At 41.4% G+C, this 24,669-nt stretch overlaps 1 protein-coding gene across 2 annotated transcripts in view; it reads left to right on the top strand.

The window, feature by feature from the left end:
- LOC139559369 (zinc finger transcription factor Trps1-like) overlaps window positions 1-24,669 on the top strand; it is a 201,841-nt gene that overhangs the window by 159,128 nt on the left and 18,044 nt on the right. For both annotated transcript variants that reach the window (XM_071375336.1, XM_071375337.1), the window contains exon 6: window positions 24,224-24,346. In XM_071375336.1, coding sequence (XP_071231437.1) covers window positions 24,224-24,346 — 123 coding nt within the window. The remainder of the gene's footprint in view (window positions 1-24,223; window positions 24,347-24,669) is intronic.

Here is a 24,669-nt window from a genome sequence, read left to right as displayed (position 1 = left end):
CTGAAATCAGAGAAAGCCTGCAGGTCCTGATCTTTTGGATCCCTGCTTTTTAAATGTGGCAGCTGATTTCATAGCTGAACCACTTACATATCTGTTCAATCTAACTCTGGAATGTAATGAAATTCCAAAGATCTGGAAATCAGCATTTGTCCTACCACTTTTAAAAGGGGGAGATCCAACTCTTTTAAATAAGTATAGGCCAATCTCAAAGCTGTCACCCCTGGTGAAATTACTTGAAACCCTTGTGAGTGAACAGCTAAAATAGTTTTTATCTACTAACTCAATTTTATCAATGTACCAACCGGGCTTCAGGAAGAAGCATAGCACAATTACAGCAGCCATGAAGGTTTTACATGATATCACTGAAGCCCTTGACAAAAAACAGCACTGTGTCTCACTTTTTATTGATCTTTCAATGGCTTTTGATACAGTTGATCATGCTATACTAAGGCAGAGATTGTCGAGTGTAGGTCTTTCAGAGCATGCAGTTGCATGGTTTGCTAACTATCTGTCTGATAGAACTCAGTGCACTCAATTTGATGGGCTTATGTCTGTTAAATTGTCTGTCTTTAATGGTGTGCCCCAAGGCTCTGTACTTGGTCCTCTCTTATTCACTATTTATATAAATGATTTAGACAAAAATGTCCAAAATGCGCAACTTCATTTTTATGCTGATGATACTGTTATTTACTGTTGTGCCTCGTCTCTTACAAAAGCTTTCCAGAACTTGCTAAGTGCTTTTTATACTGTTCAACATACCTTGTGTCAATTGAAGCTTATCCTCAATACTGACAAAACTAAACTAATGGTGTTTTCTAAAGCAAGAAATAGACCTCTGAACCTTTCACCTATTACTACCTTTCAGGGCAAGGAGATTGAGGTTGTAACCTCATACAAATATCTTGGAATTTTAATTGATGACGGCCTCTCTTTTAAATTGCATATTCAACAATTTACAAAAAAATTGAAGCTGAAATTGGGATTTTATTTTTGGGAATCATTTTTAGGAATAGGAGGCTAGTATCAGCTACATTTATGCCCTTATTAGACTATGGGGATATTTTATATATGAATGCTTCCGCTCAGTGTTTGAGATCAATTGACACCCTTTACCATGGCACTTTGAGATTTATTTTGAATTGCAAAACCCTTACGCACCACTGCACTTTGTATACCAGGGTTGGCTGGCCTTATCTTGTCACTCGTAGGCTCAGTCACTGGTATACTTTTATTTACAAAGCCATTTTGGGTTTACTACCTTTTTATTTGGGCATTTTTATTGTTCAGAAATGTGGTGGGTACTCTCTTCGTTCGCTGGACTTTATCCTGCCAACTGTTCCAAATGTCCGAACTGAATTTGGTAAAATGGCTTTTATGTACTCTGCGCCATCGCCTTGGAACGCCTTACAAAATACTTTTAAACTGGAAGAACTTGTCCCGATTGGTATTTTTAAATCACTGATGAATGATCTTGAGACTGATTCCCTGACCTGTCAATGTTTTTAATTTGCTGTTTTTGATTTTGTTATACTCTTGTGAATTCTAGGTTTTTTACTAGATTACTTGTAGTTTTTCATGTTGTTTGTCTGTAATTTGTAATGACTTGGTGCTGCCTATCTTGGCCAGGATGCTCTTAAAAAATTGATTTTAAATCTCAATGAGCCCTTCCTGGTTAAATAAAGGTTAAATTAAAATAAATAAAAAATTTGAATGTATATTTTGTCACATGAAACTGTTAGCATGTGCGGTCAGCTTGTGCGGTCAACAGTGTTTTTTCCTAATTGCATTATGGAACGAACATTCGCACGTAGCCTACTGCCTACTGGTTGTATGAATTTGTCCCAGAGTCTGTTTGGAACAGGCTATTTCTTTCTCGACAAGCTGACCAATAGAATAGGCAAACTTTTCCACTATGGGGTATAGTAGATTGACATAGTCTAACAATTTTGCTGTTTGTTACTTGCCTTGCTGGCTGAGGAAAAGTTCACGTGGACAGTTATTCTAACATCTTCAGTGCACTTCAGAATTCAGGAGGAATTTAGTCAAATGTCCGGTGCCACATTTTCCTAATGGAAACCCTGCGTTGTGCATAGTGTGCACCACAGGAGGTTGGTGGCACCTTAACTGGGGAGGACGGGCTCGTGGTAATCGCTGGAGCAGAATAGGTGGAATGGTATCAAAGACATCAAACACATGGTTTATTATAAGCCGTCTTATTATGAGCCGTCCTCCCCTCAGCAGCCTCCACTGGTATGCACTAAGCTTCCATGCATGGATAAAAAATCTATTAGAATGCTCCTCTGTAATTTCAGATATCCCATGTCATGTTCCCTGTGGTATTTCTGTCTAACGTCAGGACCCGAGCTCTTTTCACAGTCACTGCACTGTCTAGAGAGGAGGCTGTGTAGAATAGATTATCCTCGATGGCGACAGTATGAAACAAATGGAACTGCGATGGAGCATCGATTCTCCTCGCGTGTGTTCGGTCTGATCATTGCTCCACCAAGAGAACATAGGGGAGGAGGCGCTTTAGAGATGGAATGGGATTCTCTCCACTCCATAGGCGGCACATGACCCTCGCACAGGGCCTTCGCCCGTGCTCTGTGTAGCCTCTATGGAGAGATCTCTAAATCTAGTTGTGTGTGTGTGTGCGTGTGTGTGCGTGTGTGTGTGTGTGTGTGTGTGTGCATGCCTGCATACATGCATGCTTGTGTGTGACATGAGATGAGCACCAAGACTTAGATCTGTCCCACCTGGACCCAGAGACTCTGAGAGAGGTAGAAATAGTAATTCATGTTACATTGTATTGTATTGATCTCAGATGCTTCTCTCCTCTGCTCACACCTCTGTCATCTTCTCCTCTATGTGTTGAAGGGATTTTCCCCAACACGCCTGCTGCCCACCCCGCAGTTAGCATCCCTGGCCTGTCTGCTGGCTCTGGTGGTCTGGTTGGCCAAGCTGTGTATCCCAAACTCAGTCCTGGGGATCCCAAGGGAGGCACATTTTATTTTGTGCCTTAGTACTACACAGCTGATCAAGCTTTGATTATTTGAATCAGCTGTCGTTTTGAACGCATAGCTATAGACGTGAAAAGTCCCAAGGTGGGTTTGTTATTAACCAAGAAGCTACGTTGACCTATTGTTTTGTAGGAGGGGTTAATGGGTAGAATAAAGTTTGGTTTATTATGTCCCTTGAAAGTGTAGAAGTTTTGTTGTTTATTTATATATTTAGAGTCTCTGCACGCACGCATGCACACACACGCACGCACACACGCACGCACGCACGCACGCACGCACGCACGCACGCACGCACACACACACACACACACACACACACACACACACACACACACACACACACACACACACACACACACACACACACACACGCAAGTGGCTATTCGTTTTCTCCTCAAACCTGTGCAACTTGTCTGGGTGTGTGTTGATGGCAGGTTTGATCTCTTAGTGTCAGTCACAGGAAGGGTTGATGTCAAAGGTCAGCCAATAGCTGCCCATGGCACATTGCTCTCAGAGTGTGTGTATATTTGTGTGTGTGTTAAGTTTGTACATGCATGTGTGTGTGTCTGTGTTTGTGTTTGCTCTCAGTGCTTTCTCCCTAACCACCACTAATAACAAAACAACTGGAGCCACAACACAATCACTGTTCCTCCAGCCTCAGCCTCAGCCTCAGCTCCAACAGTAGGGAATTGTCACAGTTAGCAGGGTAAAGCTACGGGAGTTCACTGCTAGGTAGAATTGGAATTATACCCTAATTAAAGCTGCAATATGTACATTTTTGGGTGACCCGACCAAATTCACATAGAAATCTCAGTTATAGGTCTGTCATTCTCATTGAAAGCAAGTCTAAGAAGTGGTGGATCTGCTCTATTTGCCCTATTTCTATGCTTCCCGTTCTCCAGCTTCTTTTTTGCGGATTTTACTTTTGGATCTGTACACCAGTTTCAAACAGCTGAAAATACTATATTTTTGTTATATATTGGAAAATATATTTCACAGCGGTTTAGATGGCAAAATGATTCTCTATACTATACTTGCTTGTTTTGTCACCTAAACTGAAATTAGGCGAACTGTTAGCTAGAATTTTGTGTTTTCTGCATATTGCACCTTTAAATATGTCTCAGCAATGAAGTTGGGAATAAGGTTTGATTATTGTTGTTGTTATTGTTTTTCTGTATTATTGTTTCTTTTATAATTTTTAACAAATATAATTACTTTTTAGTGCCCATTAGTGTGGAACAATGTTGAAAGAAGTGCTAAAGCATAGAGTGTTCCCTGTTGTCTTTCTCTATCTCTATCAGTTCAATCAGGCCAACAACAATAAAGATAAACAGTGAAAACATGGGTCTTTAGGTAGTAGAGAGGACTTCCTGTTTCACCTGTCAGTATTTATGGTAATGATATACAACAGTCGCCGGGGTAACAGTGTTGTGATAGAAGTAGATTTAGTTTTAGATGTTGAGCAAGATTTGATTTACTGAGGGATAATATGGTGCAACTGTGGACTACAAAGGAAACATATACACACGTGCACCCCCACACGCACACACACACCTGCGCAGTCATTGTACTTGTTTAGAATAGGTGTGTGGCCCCACCTCATTAAAAGGAGACTCGATGTCACCAGACGCCAGCCCCCAGTCAGTCTGGCCCCCCTCCTCTCCTCTGTCAGCACCCTCCACAGAGATTTACAGTAGCCCAGTTAATGAAATGTGTGTTTGTGCGTGTCTGTGTGTCTGTGTGTTTGTGTGCGTACGTGTGTGTGATACATGCTACCATATTTAAGGGATTGGCGGGCTAATTAAGCTTGGTCTGTGAGCATGCTCGCTAACTGGGGGTCAACAAAGAGTCACTGTTTGGGGAGTTAAGGGTGTGGGAGGGGGGTGTCCTTAGATATTAGAGGTAGTGAAAATTGGAAACAGACTATCCATTCAATTAGCCAGAGGGCAGGAGAAATGGAGCCCAGGCAGCATAACACACACACACACACACTCTCAGAACTCCTCCAGGTCCAGATGGAATGGGTAATAGGGGCGCTGCGCTGCTCTGCTCCCATTAAAGAGTAGCAACCCCTGGACACAAGCTGCAGGCCTGTTCAAATGCCCTGGGTCTTGCTCCCCTCATACATATGTATGAAACATATAGAGGAATGTATGAAACATATAGAGGAATGTATGAAACGTATAGAGGAATGTATGAAACGTATAGAGGAATGTATGAAACGTATAGAGGAATGTATGAAACGTATAGAGGAATGTATGAAACGTATAGAGGAATGTATGAAACGTATAGAGGAATGTATGAAACGTATAGAGGTATGTATGAAACGTATAGAGGAATGTATGAAACTTATAGAGGAATGTATGAAACTTATAGAGGAATGTATGAAACTTATAGAGGAATGTATGAAACGTATAGAGGAATGTATGAAACTTATAGAGGAATGTATGAAACGTATAGAGGAATGTATGAAACGTATAGAGGAATGTATGAAACTTATAGAGGAATGTATGAAATTTATAGAGGAATGTATGAAACGTATAGAGGAATGTATGAAACTTATAGAGGAATGTATGAAACTTATAGAGGAATGTATGAAACTTATAGAGGAAAGTATGAAACGCATAGAGGAATGTATGAAACTTATAGAGGAATGTATGAAACTTATAGAGGAATGTATGAAACTTATAGAGGAATGTATGAAACGTATAGAGGAATGTATGTGTGTACAGGCGTACAGGACCCCCCGGTCCAGTGAATCACTGCTCACTCAGAACCAATGACTTCACTCCTCCTGTCCTCCTCCTTTCTCATACTACCAGCTCAACTCTCATGAACACCCTACTGGATTGCGTCACTCATGTTATACTGATTAATCACCGCCCATCTACTCCCTCCCTACTGTTTACCCATAATGCAGCTCATTTTTTACATCACCATCGTCCTTTGTCCATAGCGTGCTAGGAAATCATATTCAATTTTCATAGTTGTCATTCTCATCATACACCCAGCATAGACCCCATTACTTTGAACTGAAGTTTTATCTTCTGAAAGACAATTTGCTGATATTCATTCGCTCTCATCACCCACAGTGATGAGCAAACAGGCGAAGGGAGTGAGAGCCCTCAATAGAGCCCCTGATAGGTTTTAGATATTCAACTCTATGCAGAGTCATTCCAGTAGTAAATGGGCATGTTAAAGTGTTTATGCGGGCAGATCTGAATGAGTAGGGACAGGAAGGGAAGGGGGTCGACGGCAACACTGCAGCTAGCTAGTGCTCTGAGATGGATAGCTAACTACACATGGGTGACTGACTGGGGATCAAATACGTACCGGATAAGTATCATCCACATTTAAGTTACACATGATGCGCAATTTATGAAACCATGTACTGTACATTCAGTGAATGCTTCAGTATTTAGATTACTCTTTTACCCGGCAGTGATCAAATGTATCCATAGTGTTCAATTCATGAATTTAGTTTCTCATATGCAATAGAACATAACAATTTAAATATAATATATATTTAAAAAATTTACCAAGATTCTATTTTGTTTTCAACCGACATATCCTTGTGGATTATTTTATGATGATTCACACATTTTTACTTTTATTTTGTGTGTGAGTGTGGGTGGGTGGGTGTATGCGGCTGTGTGTAAGACTAAAATAGGTGTCCTTCCTCTTGCTCTGGCCCCATCTTGCGCTCTGTGACCTGTGCGCCTGCATTAACGCGCTGGAGAGGAAGGGTAGAGGTTCGGGGGAAATTAGTGGTGCTGGGGAGGTCATGTGGGTCAAGGTGAACACGGAATGCAGGAAAATACCATGACAGACTTCGGGAAAACCATTGCATCCCCCCCCTTTTCTCTCTCTCTCTCTCTCTCTCTCTGTCTCTCTCTCTCTCTATATATATATATATACAGTGCATTCGGAAAGTATTCAGACCCCTTGACTTTTTCCACATTTTGTTACGTTACAGCCCTATTCTAAAATTGATTAAATCGTTTTTACACAAAAGTCTATACACAATACCCCATAATGACAAAGAAAAAACAGGTTTTGTTTGCTAATTTATATAAAAATAAATAATAATATCACATACAGTGCCTTTGGAAATTATTCAGACCCCTTGACTTATTTCACAATTTGTTTGGTTACAGCCTTATTCTGAAATTGCTTAAAAACACATTTTCCTCATCAATCTACACGCTATAGCCCATAATGATAAAGCAAAAATAAGAATTTTCGAAATGTTTGCTAATTTATATATTTTTTGTTGTTGAAATATCACATTTACATAAGTATTCAGACCCTTTACTCAGTACTTTGTTGAAGCTCCTTTGGCAGCGATTACAGCCTCCAGTCTTCTTGGGTATGACGCTACAAGCTTGGCACACCTGTATTTGGGGAGTTTCTCCCATTCTTCTCTGCAGATCCTCTCAAGCTCTGTCAGGTTGGATGGGGAGCGTTGCAGCACAGCTATTTTCAGGTCTCTCCAGAGATGTCTGTGCTCTGGCTGGGCCACTCATGGACATTCAGAGACATGTCCCGAAGCCACTCCTGCATTGTCTTGGCTTTGTCCTTAGGGTCATAAGGTGATACTTTGCCCCAGTCTCAGGTCCTGAGCACTCTGGAGCAGGTTTTCATCAAGGATCTCTCTGTACTTTGCTCCGTTCATCTTTGACTCGATCCTGACTACTAGTCTTCTAGTCCTTGCCGCTGCAAAACATCCCCACAGCATGATGCTGCCACCACCGTGCTTCACCGTAGGGATGGTGCCAGATTTACCAGATCTGTGCCTCGACACAATCCTGTCTCTGAGCTCTACTGGCAATTCCTTCGACCTCATGACTTGGTTTTTGCTTAGACGTGCACTGGGGGACCTTATATAGACAGGTGTGTGCCTTTCTAAATCATTTGAATTGACCACAGGTGGACTCCAAACAAATTTTAGAAACATCTCTAGGATGGTCAATGGAAACAGGATGCACCTGAGCTTAATTTCAATTCTCATAGCAAAGGGTCTGAATACTTATGTAAATATAGCATTTCAGTTTAGAATTTTTTATATATTTGCAAAAATGTCTAAAATCCTGTTTTCGCTTTGTCATTATGGGCTATTGTATGTAGATTGCTGAGGATTTTTTTTTTTCATCCATTTTAGAATAAGGCTGTAACGTAACAAAATTTGGCTAAAGTCAAGGGGTCTGAATACTTTCCAAAAGCACTGTATATACACTGAACAAAAATAGAAACGCAACATATAAAGTGCTGGTCCCATGTTTCATGAGCTGATATAAAAAATCCCAGAAATGTTTCATACACACAAAAAGCGTATTTCTATCAAATGTTGTGCTCAAATTGGTTTACATCTCTATTAGTGAGCATTTCTCCTTTGCCAAGATAATTATCCAACTGACAGGTGTGACATATCAAGAAGCTGATGAAACAGAATGATCATTACACAGGTGAACCTTCTGCTGGGTACAATAAAAGGACACTCTAAAATGTGCAGTTTTGTCACACAACACAATGCCACAGATGTCTAAAGTTTTGAGGGAGCGTGCAATTGGCACGCTGACTGCAGGAATGTCCAACAGAGTTGTTGCCAGAGAATGTAATGTTCATTTCTCTACCAAAAGCCGCCTCCAACATAATTTTAGAGAATTTGGCAGTACGTCCAACTGGCCTCACAACCACGTGTAACCACGCCAGCCCAGGAACTCCACATCCGGCTTCTTCACCTGCGGGATCGTCTGAGGAGGTTTGCTGAGGAGTATTTCTGTCTGTAATAAAGCCCTTTTCTGTGTAAAAACTAATTCTGATTGGCTGGGCCTGGCTCCCCAGTGGGTAGGCCTGGCTCTCAGGCGGATGGGCTTATGCCCAAAATTTGAAATTGTGTTTTTTACATTGGATAGAAGTGGAGACTCGGAGCTCGAAAATTGTATATCATACACTACATTTGAGGAACAATGGGAAAGTAATTCTGCTTTGAAAGTTGATAAAGTTGACTTGTAACCTAACTTTTGAGAAAATGGCCATTGAATGTGTACACCTAGTGGAGAGATCTTCTTTGTCTACACCCATTCAGCATCGTTCACACCATCTAAAGCCTTAGCACCACCCATTTCTTTAAGGATTCACATGTGAGGCCAATCTACTAAACAACCAAAGATTTCAAGACTGAAGACTGGTTTATATTACGGGTGTGTCATAAATTTAATCTGGAGTGCCAGAGTGTGCTCAGAGTGCGCTCTGGGCGTTCGTAAACTCAGAGCGTTGTCAGATTGTCCGTTCGTAAATTCAGATCGTTCTGCTCTCGGAGCATTTAGAGCACTCACTGGACGCTCTGGCCGAGGAGTAGAGTTGATCCGAGCGTTCTGACCTAACAGGTACCCAAGCTAAATGGCTAATGTTGGCTAGCTTGCTAGCTACTTCCAGACACAAATGAGAGAACAGCTCACTCTGACCATTTTACTCGTTCTAACAGAGCTGGTTAGGCTGTTTTAATTTAATTATGCTGTTTTGCCAACGTTTACTGACAGCGGCCATATTCAACGGGTGTTGAGCGTTCGTAAATTTGCCAGTTATTCTGCGCTCTGGCACAACTCAGATGAGAGTGCTCTGAAATTGTTGTAGATAGGCAGAGCAAATTTACCAGCTACATCTAGAGTTGTTGCAGTGACATTATGAACATTCTATTGAAATGGTTACTTGCATAGGAGTGGAGTATTTTGTATAGACATGTAGCTAGCTAGCTAAACAATGAATCAACTCATAACGTTACTACTCTGCATGAATCTGCAGGTTCAATATTAGCTAGCTAAGATTTGGTTATAACTAGCAATGCAAATGTCTCTGAGATACGAATTATATAACTACACAGATCATACAGGTAACTTTAGCCAATGAGCCAGCCAGCTAATGTGATGGTTTTCAAAAAACCTGCGTTAGAAAGGATTACCTACACATACTGACCAGCTCATGATATAAACAGAAGCGTTCTACATGGCAGACCAATCTGAACTCATATCTCGGCATGTCCAGCCCACTCATTATCTCAGCCAATCATGGCTAGCGGGAAGGTTGCTGACTTTTTCCAAGGCTGGACCAACTAAGCTTGTATTAAGTATTTACAGATGGCATACAAGTTTGTTATTAAGGCAAATGAAAGTTCACAAATTCCAGAAGGCATTTCTGCCAAAAAACGCATTTTGTATTAATATAACGTTTTTAAACTTAAAAAAAAAAAGGTTTACATTCAAATGGCTCTCCTGTGAAGTAGTGACGCACGACATACGCCTAGTTTCCTGAAACAAGTCACAAATGAGAGCCTAAGGAATTTATTTAATTTGACTGATTTCCTTCTATGAACTGTAACTCAGTACAATCTTTGAATGTTGAGTTTATATTTTTGTTAAGTATATATACATTTTTCCCCCTCTCCATTGTCCTCTCACCCTGTGTCGTGCTGAACTGGGGGTCCAGATCAGGCTCCCAGGTGGCCATCATGTAGGACCCATTCTCCGTTCAACAGTCCACCTCAGATTGCCTCCCTCCTGGCCAGAATAGCTCTTCTGCTGACCTGCTCCCCACCCTCCTAATCCTCCTTCTCTCGGCCTGAATGGCTCTTCTGCCAACCTGCTCATCTCTCTCCAAATTCTCCTCCTCCCAGACAGAATCGCTCTTCTGCCTACCTGTACACCTACCCTCTGAATCCTCCTTCTCCCAGTCAGAATGGCTTTTCTGGTGTTCTGCTCACCTACCCACCTCCCTCTGTATCAGCAATGCAGGACTCTATTGGCTCTAATTAGCTCTGTTAAGTCATTTGGCAAGGCTGAGTTTATACCCAGAAGACTGATGAAGGTGTCGGCCTCATGGCCAAAGTGCTTGATCTCCTATTCCAGTCGTTTAGAGGAGGACCTAATACAATAAAGTGCCATTCATTATCCCCTGTCTGAAAACACCCTAATCATCCAAATTAAGCAAAATGAAATTTCCCTTCGTCCTCGGTTGGGAGGGAAAGAAATTCTTCCTCTCTCTCTTTATTCCCTCATTTGGAGGACTTACTTGTCCAAGGTTACTAGGCAATTAAGACCTATAGCAGGGCTAAACTAACTTTCTCTGTCTCGTTGCCATGCTGGCCGAGCACCCACACAACTCTGTTTCTTAAAGTGAAATTCAACTTTTCACAAGAGCCTCCCCTCTGAAAAAGTTTGTCTTATTTTGGTTAATTTTAGGTTTTGGGAAACAGTAAATATCCTCGTTCTCAGAGACGATAAAGCTTGGATACCACTTCCAGACTCAGAGTGAAGGAGAGGCCTACATACCAAATGACACCCTATTCCCTATGTAGTACACTACTTTTGACCATAGTCCTATTCGCTCGGGTCGAAAGTAGTGCTCTATATAGGGAATAGGGTGTCATTTACCATTTCACACGGTAGATCATGTCAGGAAGCCTCTCCTCTATGACTATGAGATGATTGATTAAATTGCCCCAAACTAGCTACTTTTCCTTCATTAAACCCATAGGTGGCAGCTAACTCAGTTTTCTCTCTTCAGTAGACTCAACTTTGCGGTTCTGGCCGAGGTGTTGTCACAGTGCGAGAGAGGGGGGATGCTCTGTTCCCTTGTTAATGTGATTTGTGTTGCTCACTGAAGACATGGCGCGAGGCTAGCATGACATTAGAGAAAGTGACCCTCTTTTCCTCGTAACACCTCATCCGATGATGCAACATGTTTTTCTGGTTATTTGATTTGAGTTTCGGGACTATTTGGGCGATGGGGGTGCTGGATTGGTGTACTACGCTCAGACCTCATTAGTGTCTATGGCAAAGACACAATGTTGAATAAGATGTTGTGTGACGTGCTGTAGTGTACTGTAGGCTAGAATCTTTCAGTCTATCTCTGAGTCTGTGGTGAATTGATGTGGTGGTGAGTAAAATATGGTGCAACGTACCGGAGTACAGTAGGTTTTTCTGTGTCTGGCTGGAAGAGTTTAGACTGCGTCACTGCCTGCATAGAACCATGCCTGCCTCTCCAGTAAAAATCCATTGGATTTCCTGCATCCACTGTGTTACTTTAGGTTCAGTGAGCTCTGTAGGGATTATTTAACCTTTACAAATTGAACAGAGCCACCAGGAGCCCAGACTATTGTAAACATGAAGCACTTCAATATATCCTCTCTCTCCTTCTCGCTCTCCTTCTCCCCCCCCCCCTCACTCTCTCTCGCTTTCTCTCCATGGGTTATTTTGTAAAATCCCTGTGTAAGATGATGCGTAGAGACCTTGGTAGACAGATTCTAATAGAAATACAGTAAATATGCTGCAATTCTGCTGTGAAAGAGTGTGTATGGATGGAATCTCCACAATACTTGACCTTTTTTATTTTTGTATAGTCACAAAGGAGCTTTCTGTTTCCAGACAGATTCACCCTAACACGATCACATTTATTTATTTTTCTACTAGAATTATCTTTGGACGATGACTATGATTTTTCTGGCTATGTAACCACTGGAAAAATAGGACAGTGCACTCAGCTGTAAACCATCTACAAACTGAAGGGTAGGACTCTCTCTGCTTCTGGAAATGCTTCCATCAGCTCATGTGCAGGTAGTGAATGGTGTACAGTGTACAGAGAGGGGAAAACTGTCAGCGGTGAGGGCTGTGTGTTTGTGTGCATGTGTGTGTGTGTTTCCCTTCAGGGCGAGGTGAATTGAGGTTTGTGTGTCCTCGTTTCCACAGAGCTTTACGGCACACAGACTATTAAACCAAATTGTGCCAGAGTTTACCTCTGGGCAGTTATCTTGGTGTCTCTTTCTTAGGCGATATTCCGATAGTATTGTCTGTTGAGGATGATTGACAGCCATCGTCGATGGTGACGACATCCTGATATGACAGACGATAATAAACCCTTTTCAGCTTGACTGGCCTCGTGCAGTTAAGAGAAGAGCGAAGTCAGGCAGTGCACAGTAGGGCAGTGCATGGGTAACATTCTGAGTAAATTGCCTATATTCCTATTTGCTATAGCTTATTTCAATGAATATGTTATATTTACAGAATGCAAGAGAACAATGTAGACATGGCTAAGTTTCACCAAAGCAGCGCAAAATGTCCGCTCATAAAACTTTTTTCTCACTCTTCAATAGCGGATGATTTCTCCCGCCACGATATTTCATGATTAAACAATAAAATGATCTAATGGAGTTCTAGGCTATCGCAGAAAGTTTAAAGTTGTTTTTTAATTAACTACAAGTGTGGTAGGCATATGGTAATAATGAAAGAGATAGAACAAACAATAGTAAGATAGAAAATTGAATGAGAAATTTGAACAAACCTTACAGTTGAGCAAAACATTCATTAATATGACAGAAGTCATGCATGCAAGACTGAAAAAAAATCCCTCCTGTGAACCAAATAGCCAAAAGCCTAATCCTACTAATTGAAAACTCAAATTAAAGTTATGTAAACTATATTTAGTCTCCGATGTTTATTGAAAGCATAAAGTTGCACAATGAGCACTTTTTGTCTCTCAGATACATCTTCACAGTTGTTGGTTAGCTAGCTAGCAATTTGTTTGCCATATTAACATAGATGTGACATCGGTCAAAACTCCTCAAAATAAGACCAGGTTTTGACCAGGTTTTTATTTGTTTTGACATTTTTTGTTGGGGGTTTACAGGTACAATATTAATTTCAATTAATATATTTTGTTTATATAACATGTACCTGTGGGCTAAACTAAAGTAAGAAATACATACAGAAATTATCATATTGATCAAAAATGATTTTGTAATAGTAAAATTGGTATGTAAAGAAAAATAAATGTTGGGAATGGGATTTCTTTACATACCAATTTTACTATTACAAAATCCATCACAAGCTGATAGATCACTAGTGTACTGCGATGAAGCCCTGTGACTTTGACCGGCAATTACAAGTCATTGTATTTGGCGGTCAAAGAAAATTTGAAAATGTTGCTGTGGATTTATTTGGGATGACGACAAAGATGATGGCAAAGATGATGGCATTTACAACAGTCTCTGAATAATTCTCTATTGAATTTGAAAAGCAGATTTTTCGATTGAACGAGGCCAGCAATTAGGAAGCCAAACGTCATTCCCTCTCCCCCTAAACATACTTATCACCTCAGGCAATGAACAATCCTCTATCCCACACTCAATCGGCTGTAAGACATTCCACCCATACTAAGAGTGCAGACCTACATAACAAGAGACAGGTAAATTAATGAGGAAGAACTGGGCTAATCATCCTTCTCTTTAGCCTTCCACTCTGACTGACAGTGGCCTCGCTGGTCCTTTTGTGTCACACGGGTTGAGGTCACAGCTCCCTCAGAATGTGTGGATGTCATTGCATTCCCAACCTCCTTCCACGGAAGGCCCCCATTGTCTTGTGACTTCCATTGTCCCCCAGGTGAGATTATATTGTGCCTGTGCCACATATCCCCACCTTTGGAGTGCCACACACTGCCACACACTGTCACACACAGCATGGGAGTGACAGGCGATGGCAGTGACACAAGGTGACAGGTGACACAGTTAGCAGTGAGAGCCATTGTACCAACCACACTGTAGCTTCCTGCCCCCTCTGTCATCCTGCCAGGATACGTCCTCCCTCCTCAGAACTGGCCTCTCAAAAGGACCCTTCATATCACAGGACACAGATAACACAGACAGACAATACATTGAGACTAGGGAAAGGGTGAAAAGGAAAATGCATTTAGCTAAAGGGCTAGATGGAAAAACAGGGCATTGTTCCCATTCAGGAATTGATTATAGTGGTGTGCATAAGCCGTCCTTTATTTCACATTGAACCAGCTTTCATCTTTTGCTCTCTCTACACTACTGGGTCCTGGTTCACATCAGCTTATTGTACACTGCTACTATTGTACTGAACATGTGCTATTTATGATACTGTAGATGTCTGTTATATGGCTCTGTGTGCATCTAGGGTTAAACTATAATGATAGACTTGTGTCCCTCCTCCAGATACTCAACTCTCCTTTGATCTGTGCTCTTTCATATGTCTTGATGTGGCCTCATCAGAGCAAGATGAAGGATTTAAGATGGCCTCAAAAACATTGCCGTGTAATTATAGGGAGCATGGGAGCTGGTGCAGATATGACAAACATTTTATTTACGATGACATTGGTTCTCTCTCATTAATACATGGGGTATTTTTCCTCAGCTAAGATCAGTTTAGTTAATCAAATATGTTATGGGGAGTATATATATGGTGTATTTAGCAGAGGACTACAGGCATGTTGCTGTGGGTTAGCCTGGCTCTCGACATTTATAGCTATTAAGTCTGTTGTCAAGCTGCGTACTATATTTTTCATTAAAATAGGGGGAACAGAGGCCGCGTTGTGAGATCACCAATATGCATTAGGGCAAAAAAAGAGAAAATGGAATGAGCGCAGAAAAAGAAAAAGCAAATGTCTGGTTTGGTGTGTAAGGTTGATTTAACGCTCCTATCCTGTCATTTTGTTTCAGAACCTTTTTGAAAGAGAGTTTGCTGAACTTAAGAGTGGAACTGGCTTCCATTGCACTCTAATAATGTGTGAGCTCAACCTCGCCACAGTGCAGTGAGTGTCTGTGTGTGTGTGTGTGTGTGTGTGTGTGTGTGTGTGTGTGTGTGTGTGTGTGTGTGTGTGTGTGTGTGTGTGTGTGTGTGTGTGTGTGTGTGTGTGTGTGTGTGTGTGTGTGTGTGTGTGTGTGTGTCTGTGTCCTTGTGTGCGCATGAGTTCATGCATTAGTGTGTATGTGTGTGTGTGTGTGTGCATGCACATGATAGTGTGTTAGCAGCAAATTGGAGAGCACCAAGGAAAAGTGTATTCCCAGTGACCTCCTTTTATTACTGTGACCTCCCAATATCCTCTTCTTAGATTCTGGCGAGGAATACCTCTTGCAGGAATAAATTAAACGTCATTTATTCAACTCAAACCAAATTATACAATTAGGGAAGCAATTTAGTGAGAGACACTGGATTTGCGTAAACCAGGGATAACCTCCTAGCAAGATAGGACTTGATGGTTCGATATGTCTGGAATTGTAACCAGATGTGCGCTGAAGGCAACGAGATGCTAGCGCCCAAGCCCAAAATGTTGACGCAGGATTTCAGAAATTGAAATTGTCAGTAGGGGTTCACCTAATTTCCCCGCAGCTGATTAAATAATTGTTATTTAATGTAAGTGCCCCTGCAGATTACTTAAGTGAATTAAATGTAATTTCATTTCAAGAGCTTTGTTTATAAGCAGTCGATTTAGACCACAAGCTCTCTCTCTCGCTCTCTGTCTGTCTCTCTCGCGCTCTCTCTTTCTTTCTCTTTCTCTCTCTTTCTCTCACTATTTGCCGCTCACAACTATGGCAAGAATCTGTATCGTTTTATTACTAATTACTAGTTGATGTTTTCAATCCTAAAAATTGATTAACGCTCATATTTGATATTTAAGCTAGTATTAGGTACTTTTGCTTAAATAACTGAATTAACTTTTTATTCTAATATAACTTTAATAAATTATTGGTACTAATATAACTGAAATGAAACCTCATGATGAAGTGGTGGGCAATGGGTGGAAAGTCATCGCCCACTCCCCTCGCCTGGCCGGATAAATAAATACATGTAATTACGGTTCCAGGTCTAATATCCAGCATTCCCCTCACCGGGAGGATGGAACGAGTGGGTGGCGTCTCTAGGCACGCCGACGGAACAGAAGGCATTAATAATCAATCACAGACAAACAGAATTCACATGCAACACCTACAGTACCTACCGATAGTGCAAAACACTGTCAGAGTCATTTATCACAGGTGTCTGGACTAATAACATGGCCCGTTCATGCTTATTGCTCTAGGTTTTTCTATTTCGTTTCTTGCAGTTCGCTGTGCAGTACAGGGAATATCATACTTTGGAACTCAGATAATTCAAGTATTCACTGTAAGTTAAGTGTTGCCATAGTGTTATGGATGAGTCTGTTACTGCTGTACTGTAGCTCAGAATATGTGTTGAAGGGTTGCTGCAGGTCATATTTGGTTGAAGGTGGATGGTAGGGTAGCTGGTGGCTGTCTTTCCCAGTCCAAATAGATAAAATCTCTAGGAAGGGCTTGGAGCCTCTAACTCTGGCAATTTGACTGGTAAACTCATGGGTACACTCTCAATGGCTGCCAGTCCACCAATTATGCCATCGTTGACTTGATTCAATTTATACGGCTAAGTTACACAGCACCAGCAGCAGTACCACCAGCAGAAGTAGCAGCACCACCAGCAGCAGTAGCAGCAGCACCACCAGCAGTAGTAGCATCTGTGCAGCGTGAAGTATAAATGCATGGTAGCTCGCAGGGTGGCCGACAGATCCCAGATAGCAGGATCAGTGTGAGGACCAGATACAGTGATGAACTGAGGCAGGTCAGTAGAGAAACAAGGACCACTCTCGCAGTAGCTCGCTCCCTGGCAAAAAAACAATACATCACCGCAGTCGCCAAGGCAGAGACTCCCCGCCGCCTGATACGTGGCAGGAGAGAGAAAAATTGTCCTTTTGCACTTAGGGAAAACAAAGACAATCAGAGCTTTCTTTTTTTGTCATTTTTTATTTCTTCTCTCTGTCTAAAGAGCTGCCTAAGTCATCCAGGCTGCAGCTGTTAAAAAAAAAAAGTATTATATTTTTAAGAAAAAGAGGCCAAACCTTGCAAGTCTAGGTATGGCTTCGTTTTTACAGATGGCAGAGCAGACCTAGATGATAATTGAAAAGGAAGTCTGGAACTGTGAGCCATTTGACAAGGGTGGACTATTTCTGTTGCTTTTCCTGTGTAATTGACACTTGAACTTACTGGCGAGAGACCCCCCCGGACACATACACACACACGCACATGCATGCATTCTCACACACACACCACACACACACACACTTCCTCGTGCATGCGCACAAACGCACGCACGCACTCGTGTGCACACACACACACATTCCCAAAACCCCCACCAGTCCCAGCCACCTACCAACACAACTGGCAATAATGACATGCTATACACAGGACTGCAGACATGTCTTGATTGGGCCTGATTAGTGAAACTGCAGTAGTAAACTGCTAGGAACATGAGCTCATATGGTACATGGTATGGACAGCTGGAACCTCAAATTAACCAGAACAAGTATTTGTTCAACATACACTACCTATTTTTCCTGGTGTATTTTTGTATTAGTATTTTATTACTTTACAATAACAGCACTTACTGTTGACCGGGGCAGCTCTAGCAGGGCAGAAATTTGACAAACTGACTTGTTGGAAAGGTGGCATCCTATGACGGTGCCACGTTGAAAGTCACTGAGCTCTTCGGTAAGGCCGTTCTACTGCCAATGTTTGTCTATGGAGATTGCATGGCCGTGTGCTCGATTTTATACACCTGTCAGAAATGGGTGTGGCTGAAATAGCAAAAACCACAAATTTGAAGCGGTGTACACATACTTTTGTGTATACAGTGCATTCGGAAAGTATTCAGACCTCTTGAATTTTTCAACATTTTGTTACATTACAGCCTTATTCTAAAATGTGTTATATAAAACATTTTCCTCATCAATCTACACACAATACCGCATAATGACAAAACAAAAACAGTTGCTTTTTCTGTTGCTTTTCCTGTGTAATTAACACTTGAACTTACTGGAGAGAGACTCTCCCCAGACACATACACACACTTTTTGTTACATTGCAGCCTTATTCTAAAATGGATTATATACAAATTCTCCGTAATGACAATGTTTGCTAATTTATATTTTACTTTTATTTTAAATATATATATATCACATTTACATAAGTATTCAGACCCTTTACTCAATACTTTGCTGAAGCACCTTTGGCAGCGATTACAGCCTCCAGTCTTCTTTTTTGTAAAATTATAAAAAAACATGATTTGGAAAGGCACACACCTGTTTATATGAGGTCCCACAGTTGACAGTGCATATCAGACCTAAAACCCAGCCTTGAGGTCGAAAGAGTTCTCCGTAGAGCTCCAAGCCAGGATTGTGTTGAGGCACAGATCTGGGGAAGTATACCAAAAAATGTCTGGAGCATGTCTGGAGCATTTTTACCAAAATTCACCATTATTTAACCAGGTAGGCTAGTTGAGAACAAGTTCACATTTACAACAGCGACCGGGCCAAGATAAAGCAAAGCAGGGCAACACAAACAACAACACAGAGTTACAAATGGAATAAACAAGCGCACAGTCAATAACACAATAGAAAAAAAAAGAAAGTCTATATACAGTGTGTGCAAATGGTCCCCAAGAACACAGTGGCCTCCATCATTCTTAAATGGAAGAAGTTTGGAACCATCAAGACTCTTCCTAGAGCTGGCCACCTGGCCAAACAACAATTGGATGAGAAGGGCCTTGGTCAAGGAGTTGAGTGGCCTTTATGGTAGAGTGGCCAGATAGAAGCCACTCCTCAGTAAAAGGCACATGACAACCTCCTTGGATTTTGCCAAAAGGCACCTAAAGGACTCTCAGACCATGAGAAACAAGATTCTCTGGTCTGATGAAACCAAGATTTAACTATTTGGCCTGAATGCCAAGCGTCACGTCTGTAGAAAACCTGGCACCATCCCTACGGTGAAGCATGGTGGTGGCAGCAACAGACTGTGGGGATGTTTTTCAGCGGCATGGACTGGGAGACTACTCAGGATGGAGGGAAATATGAACAGAGCAAAGTGCAGAGACATCGTTGATGAAAACCTGCTCCAGAGGACTCAGGACCTCAGACTGGGGTGAAGTTTCACCTTCCAACAGGACAACGACCCTAAGCACACAGCTAAGACAATGCAGGAGTGGCTTCGGGACAATTCTTTGAATGTCCTTGAGTGACCCAGCCAGAGCCCAGACTTGAACCCGATCTAACATCTCTGGAGAGACCTGAAAATAGTTGTGCAGCGACAGAGCTTGAGAGATTCTGCATACAAGAATTGGAGAAACTCCCCAAATACAGGTGTGCCAAGCTTGTAGCGTCATACCCAAGAAGACTCGAGGCTGTAATCGTTGCAAAGGGGCTTCAACAAAGTACTGAATAAAGGGTCTGAATACTTACGTAGATGTGATATTGCAGTGTTTTATTTTTTATAAATATGCTTAGTCATTATGGGTTGTTGTGTGTAGATTGATGAGAAGGAAACATTTTTTTAAATCCATTTTAGAATAAGGCTGTAACGTAACAAAATGTTGAAAAAATCAAGCGGTTTGAATACTTTCCGAATGAACTGTATAGTGGATCTACAATACAAAATCCATAATACAGCAATATAACAATATTACAATGTACTTGTATGTAGAGTGTGTGTGTTATTATGTTTAGTGTTCTTCAGATATATTTGCATTGATGTTTTATGTCAATGTGTAGTAGTGTTAAGAGGTCTATAAGACGACACATTTGTTGTAGTTTCTTATGCTATCATTTATGTATGAAGTGAGTATCTGTTTGATTGAGTAGATCTCGTCGCCTGCTCTATTGATTACAGTTCAGCAGACCACTGTTGCAGGTTATTCATTGCAGGTCGAGCCACACGCCACTTGTTGTAAAATGTCACTTCAGATCACCTTGGACCGAGCTCCACCACTGGCTGCTTCACTCACTGAATAAAGGGAGAATATTTCACTTGGAAGAGGAAGACATATTGTCTGATGGCATGTCTCTGATTGACTTTTATATGGTAGCCTAGCTATCAGCCTGGGCAAAGTATGTCTACAATTCACTACAAGTATTAACTGTTTTTTTTAGTGGGTAGATCAGATTTAATATTGCAGATAGTTTTGGCTTCCATCAATGTAATTGTCTGCATCATTTCCAATCCCCCGTATATTTTTTGTAAATATATTTTCCTTTGTTTTTAGCCCCTTCAGCTAACCTCAACCCCTCCCATCTATCTCTGAAGACCATCCAGTTTTGATTTTATTTGCCATATATTTTTTATTTGTGCTGTTTCACAAAAGTTCTGAACCTATATACATTTTACGGACACAGTATATTTTACATGAGTTATCTTGTTGTTTTTAGTCCCACCTTTTAGTCCCACCACTTAACCCCTCCCATATATCTCTGAACACCATCTATTTGCCATATATTTTTCAACTGTGCTGTGATGTTTCACAATAGTTCTGAACCTTTCTATTCTCATAGTTTCTAAATTGTAAATTAAAGATACATTTTTTTGCTAAGAGTATTATTGTATTATTGATCGATTGACTGTGACTTTTTAAATCACCCAGCAGTGCTATTTGCAGAGTTAGCTCCAAGTAAATGTTGCAATTTCTCAGCCATTCCTGAACCTGCGACCAAAAACAAGCTACATATGGACAGTACCAAAACAAATGATCTAATGATTCTGTCTAAAACTCTTAAGTTTTGAATCAGTCTTCGTTTTGTGTATCAATTCATAAACCATGTGCCAGTCTTAGCTGTTGTTTGTTGGTCGAAGCCCAACTTGTCTAGAGGCAAGGAGAAGGAGATACATGTTGAGCGAGACAAATAGGACTGCTATCAGCTCGAGCTGTGCTCAACCTGTAAACATTTACACTTTCCAGCTGTTGGAAGTGTCTGTGACTCTAAGCAAAACACGTGTGAGTAATTTGGCCGAGGCAGTCGGGGTTCGGGCATGAGCCTGGAGGGGGAAGAAAACACAGGGATGATGATGGACACAGTGTTTAGCTTGTAACGCTAGAACAGGATAGGAAAGAATAAATCAATCAATCAATCATACCTGTCATTCCAGCCATGTGGCAACCACATAAAAACTCCTTGGGATTGGGAATGTGTTTGTTCCCCTCTGTGTCCAGGTTTCTTCTGTGGCAGTAGCCTAAGCATTGATCCTAACCATAGATTAGCCTATCATTTGTAAGCATGTTTTTTTAAACATTTTCTTTAAGTATACCACAAAGAGAATCATTATTATTTGAGAGTAATGGTGTTCTGTAGCACATATTTGCGTGGTCTAGCTAGCAACCTGATTGGAATTTGCCTTAATTGGATGAACATAGATTCTTTACCCATTCATTCTGTGTGGTTTCAGGGTTAATTACATGTGGTTACAGGGTTAAAACAGAAATAACTAAAAGGGTTAAGTTTAGGTATAAATTCTGAGTTGTTAATGTTAGGGCTATGGTGTGGGGAAGGCTTCAAACAAAAATAATTGAAAACAATGTGTTGTTTCCATTAAGTATCATCAAGTACTCTCCCTGCTTGTTAGAGAATTATGAACTTCAGTGGCGCAGTGGTCTAAGCAGCATGCTCTGGCTCTGAGCCTTGTGCGTTTAAGCACAGTGCTGTGCAATAGGTTTTTTTGGGGGGGGGGGCTCACAAAGGCATACATCGACGTCCCCAGGACCTTTTCAAACGTCCAAAATCGACGGCTTGCTAGCTAGAGCCTACACTTATTTAATTTGAACAGGTAATCATTTGTAATTGTTCGATAGATGTAATTGTTAAATTAAAGATTGTCACTTTAATTTTGTAATTCTAATTGATTGTAAATGTTGATTGTATTTTCACACATGAATAATGAATAATGAATAATGAATATGAATAATACATTCTGAAATTTTGAGTCTGGAAATAATAGGTAATTTTGGTGTTTCAGTTTGAAGGACGGTTTTAGGGAGACAACATTGAGTTCTTTTATTGGAGCACAAGCAGCCGTGCAGAGCGCAAATTGTGGCCCGTGCTTGAAAATGCTAATTGTCAGAGCGACTTTGCACTTGCTGATAGCCCACTAAAAACATGTCTCCATCTCATTTAATTATTGCTGTAATTTTTACTCTTTATGGCCGCGCCCTGGTACCGTCCCTTCATTCCTTTTCACTTCTTTTCATTTTCCTTGTATCTATGATTAATGTCTGATGTCAAACTTTAGATTGAGCAGGCATCAGCAAATGCGAGATCATAATTAGTTTAGCTGACGATGGGCCTCCGATAGCGCTTGCATCTGGATGGAAAATTACCCTATAGGGAACTGGCTACTCACCAGAACTTTTTACTGATACATTGTGAAACACCCGATGAATCAAGTATCCTTTCTCTGCCAAGAAAGCTCTCTGGATTTGTAGCCAATATTATGTCTGTAGAAAAGCTTTCCATTCTAAATGTATCAGAGGAGAATTAGGAGCATTGTATTTTTCTGGCGAGAAGAGGACATGGCTCCCTACACAACATTTCGGAAGTTAAATAAATGGCACAATGGCGTTTACAGGCCTCTTAATCTAGATAATGCCACTGTAGCCGGCTAGCCACGCTGCGGATCACATGCAAGGCAGGACCGACCGCTTGTTAAGTTCATATGTTGTTCTGCACTTGATAAGGTCGGACACTCCAATGATTCATTTAGACATTACTGATTTTCTGTACTTGCCTTATGGGTCAGCGCATTGTTATTTAACACTAGAACAGGATAGGGGGCGGCAGGTAGCCTAGTGGTTAGAGTGTTGGACTAGTAACCAACAGGTTGGAAGATCAAATCCCTGAGCTGACAAGGTAAAAAATCTGTTGTTCTTCCCCTGAACAAGGCAGTTAACCCACTTTTCCTAGGCCGTCAATGAAAATAAGAATTTGTTCTTAACTGACTTGCCTAGTTAAATAAAGGTTAAAAAAAAATGGCTTTTTGAAATAATACGGTAAAGGAAATACTTGAAATCTAGTAAAGAGAAAATATTAGAAACAGTTTCCAGATTTGAACATTTTTGAAAATGGGCTCAGAATTGCTTCCTACACAATCAGTGCCACACGTGAAGATTATAGAATGAAAATTAGGCTCCTAAAAAGGTCTCATCCTAAGCTTGTCATAGTGGTGCAGGCGATTAAGGCTGATCTCTGTCTAGTGAAGTGGTCAGGTGTCGTCTCAGACTCAGTGGTATCTTACCGGACTCATTAATCAGTCTAAAGTTAATTAGTGAGAGAATCAGCTGGGTTCTATTTATCACTACCGAACTTGACCTTCTGATTGGGCAGTGTGTATGTTTGTGTGTATGTGTGTGTGGCTGCCTGCCTGCCACACTCATACAATGAACCCAGATGATGATATGATGTTTCTCCGCTCCAACCTTTTTTTCTCCTCCTCTCTCTCTCTCTTTCTTTATATTTACCCTCCCCTTTGCACCCATTTTCTCACTGACTGACTGACTGACTCTCTCTCTCTCTTTTGATTTGGCTTTCAGAGACGACGAGGCTCAGGGGTATTCTGTGCCAACTGTCTGACCACCAAGACCTCGCTGTGGAGGAAGAATGCCAACGGGGGATATGTGTGCAACGCGTGTGGCCTCTATCAGAAGCTCCACTCAGTAAGGCTGGCGGGGGGAGCTTGGAAAAACACAGTGTGTGTGTGTGTGTGTGTGTGTGTGTGTGTGTGTGTGTGTGTGTGTGTGTGTGTGTGTGTGTGTGTGTGTGTGTGTGTGTGTGTGTGTGTGTGTGTGTGTGTGTGTGTGTGTGTGTGTGTGTGTCAGGGGGAGGGGAGATGGGGGCAACCTGCTATTCCAGCCCACCCACTAAAATAAAATAGCCGTTAAGTAAATGGTAGCAGGACACTGTAGCCGTTCTAGTCTGTCCACCCCACTTCCTCCCCAGGTGACTGGTGCTCCTCTCAGGGCCTGGGGGAGGAGGGGGT

Source organism: Salvelinus alpinus, chromosome 29 (assembly GCF_045679555.1).
Source record: "Salvelinus alpinus chromosome 29, SLU_Salpinus.1, whole genome shotgun sequence".
Lineage (NCBI taxonomy): Eukaryota > Metazoa > Chordata > Actinopteri > Salmoniformes > Salmonidae > Salvelinus > Salvelinus alpinus.
This window is presented reverse-complemented; position numbering and strand designations above follow the sequence as displayed.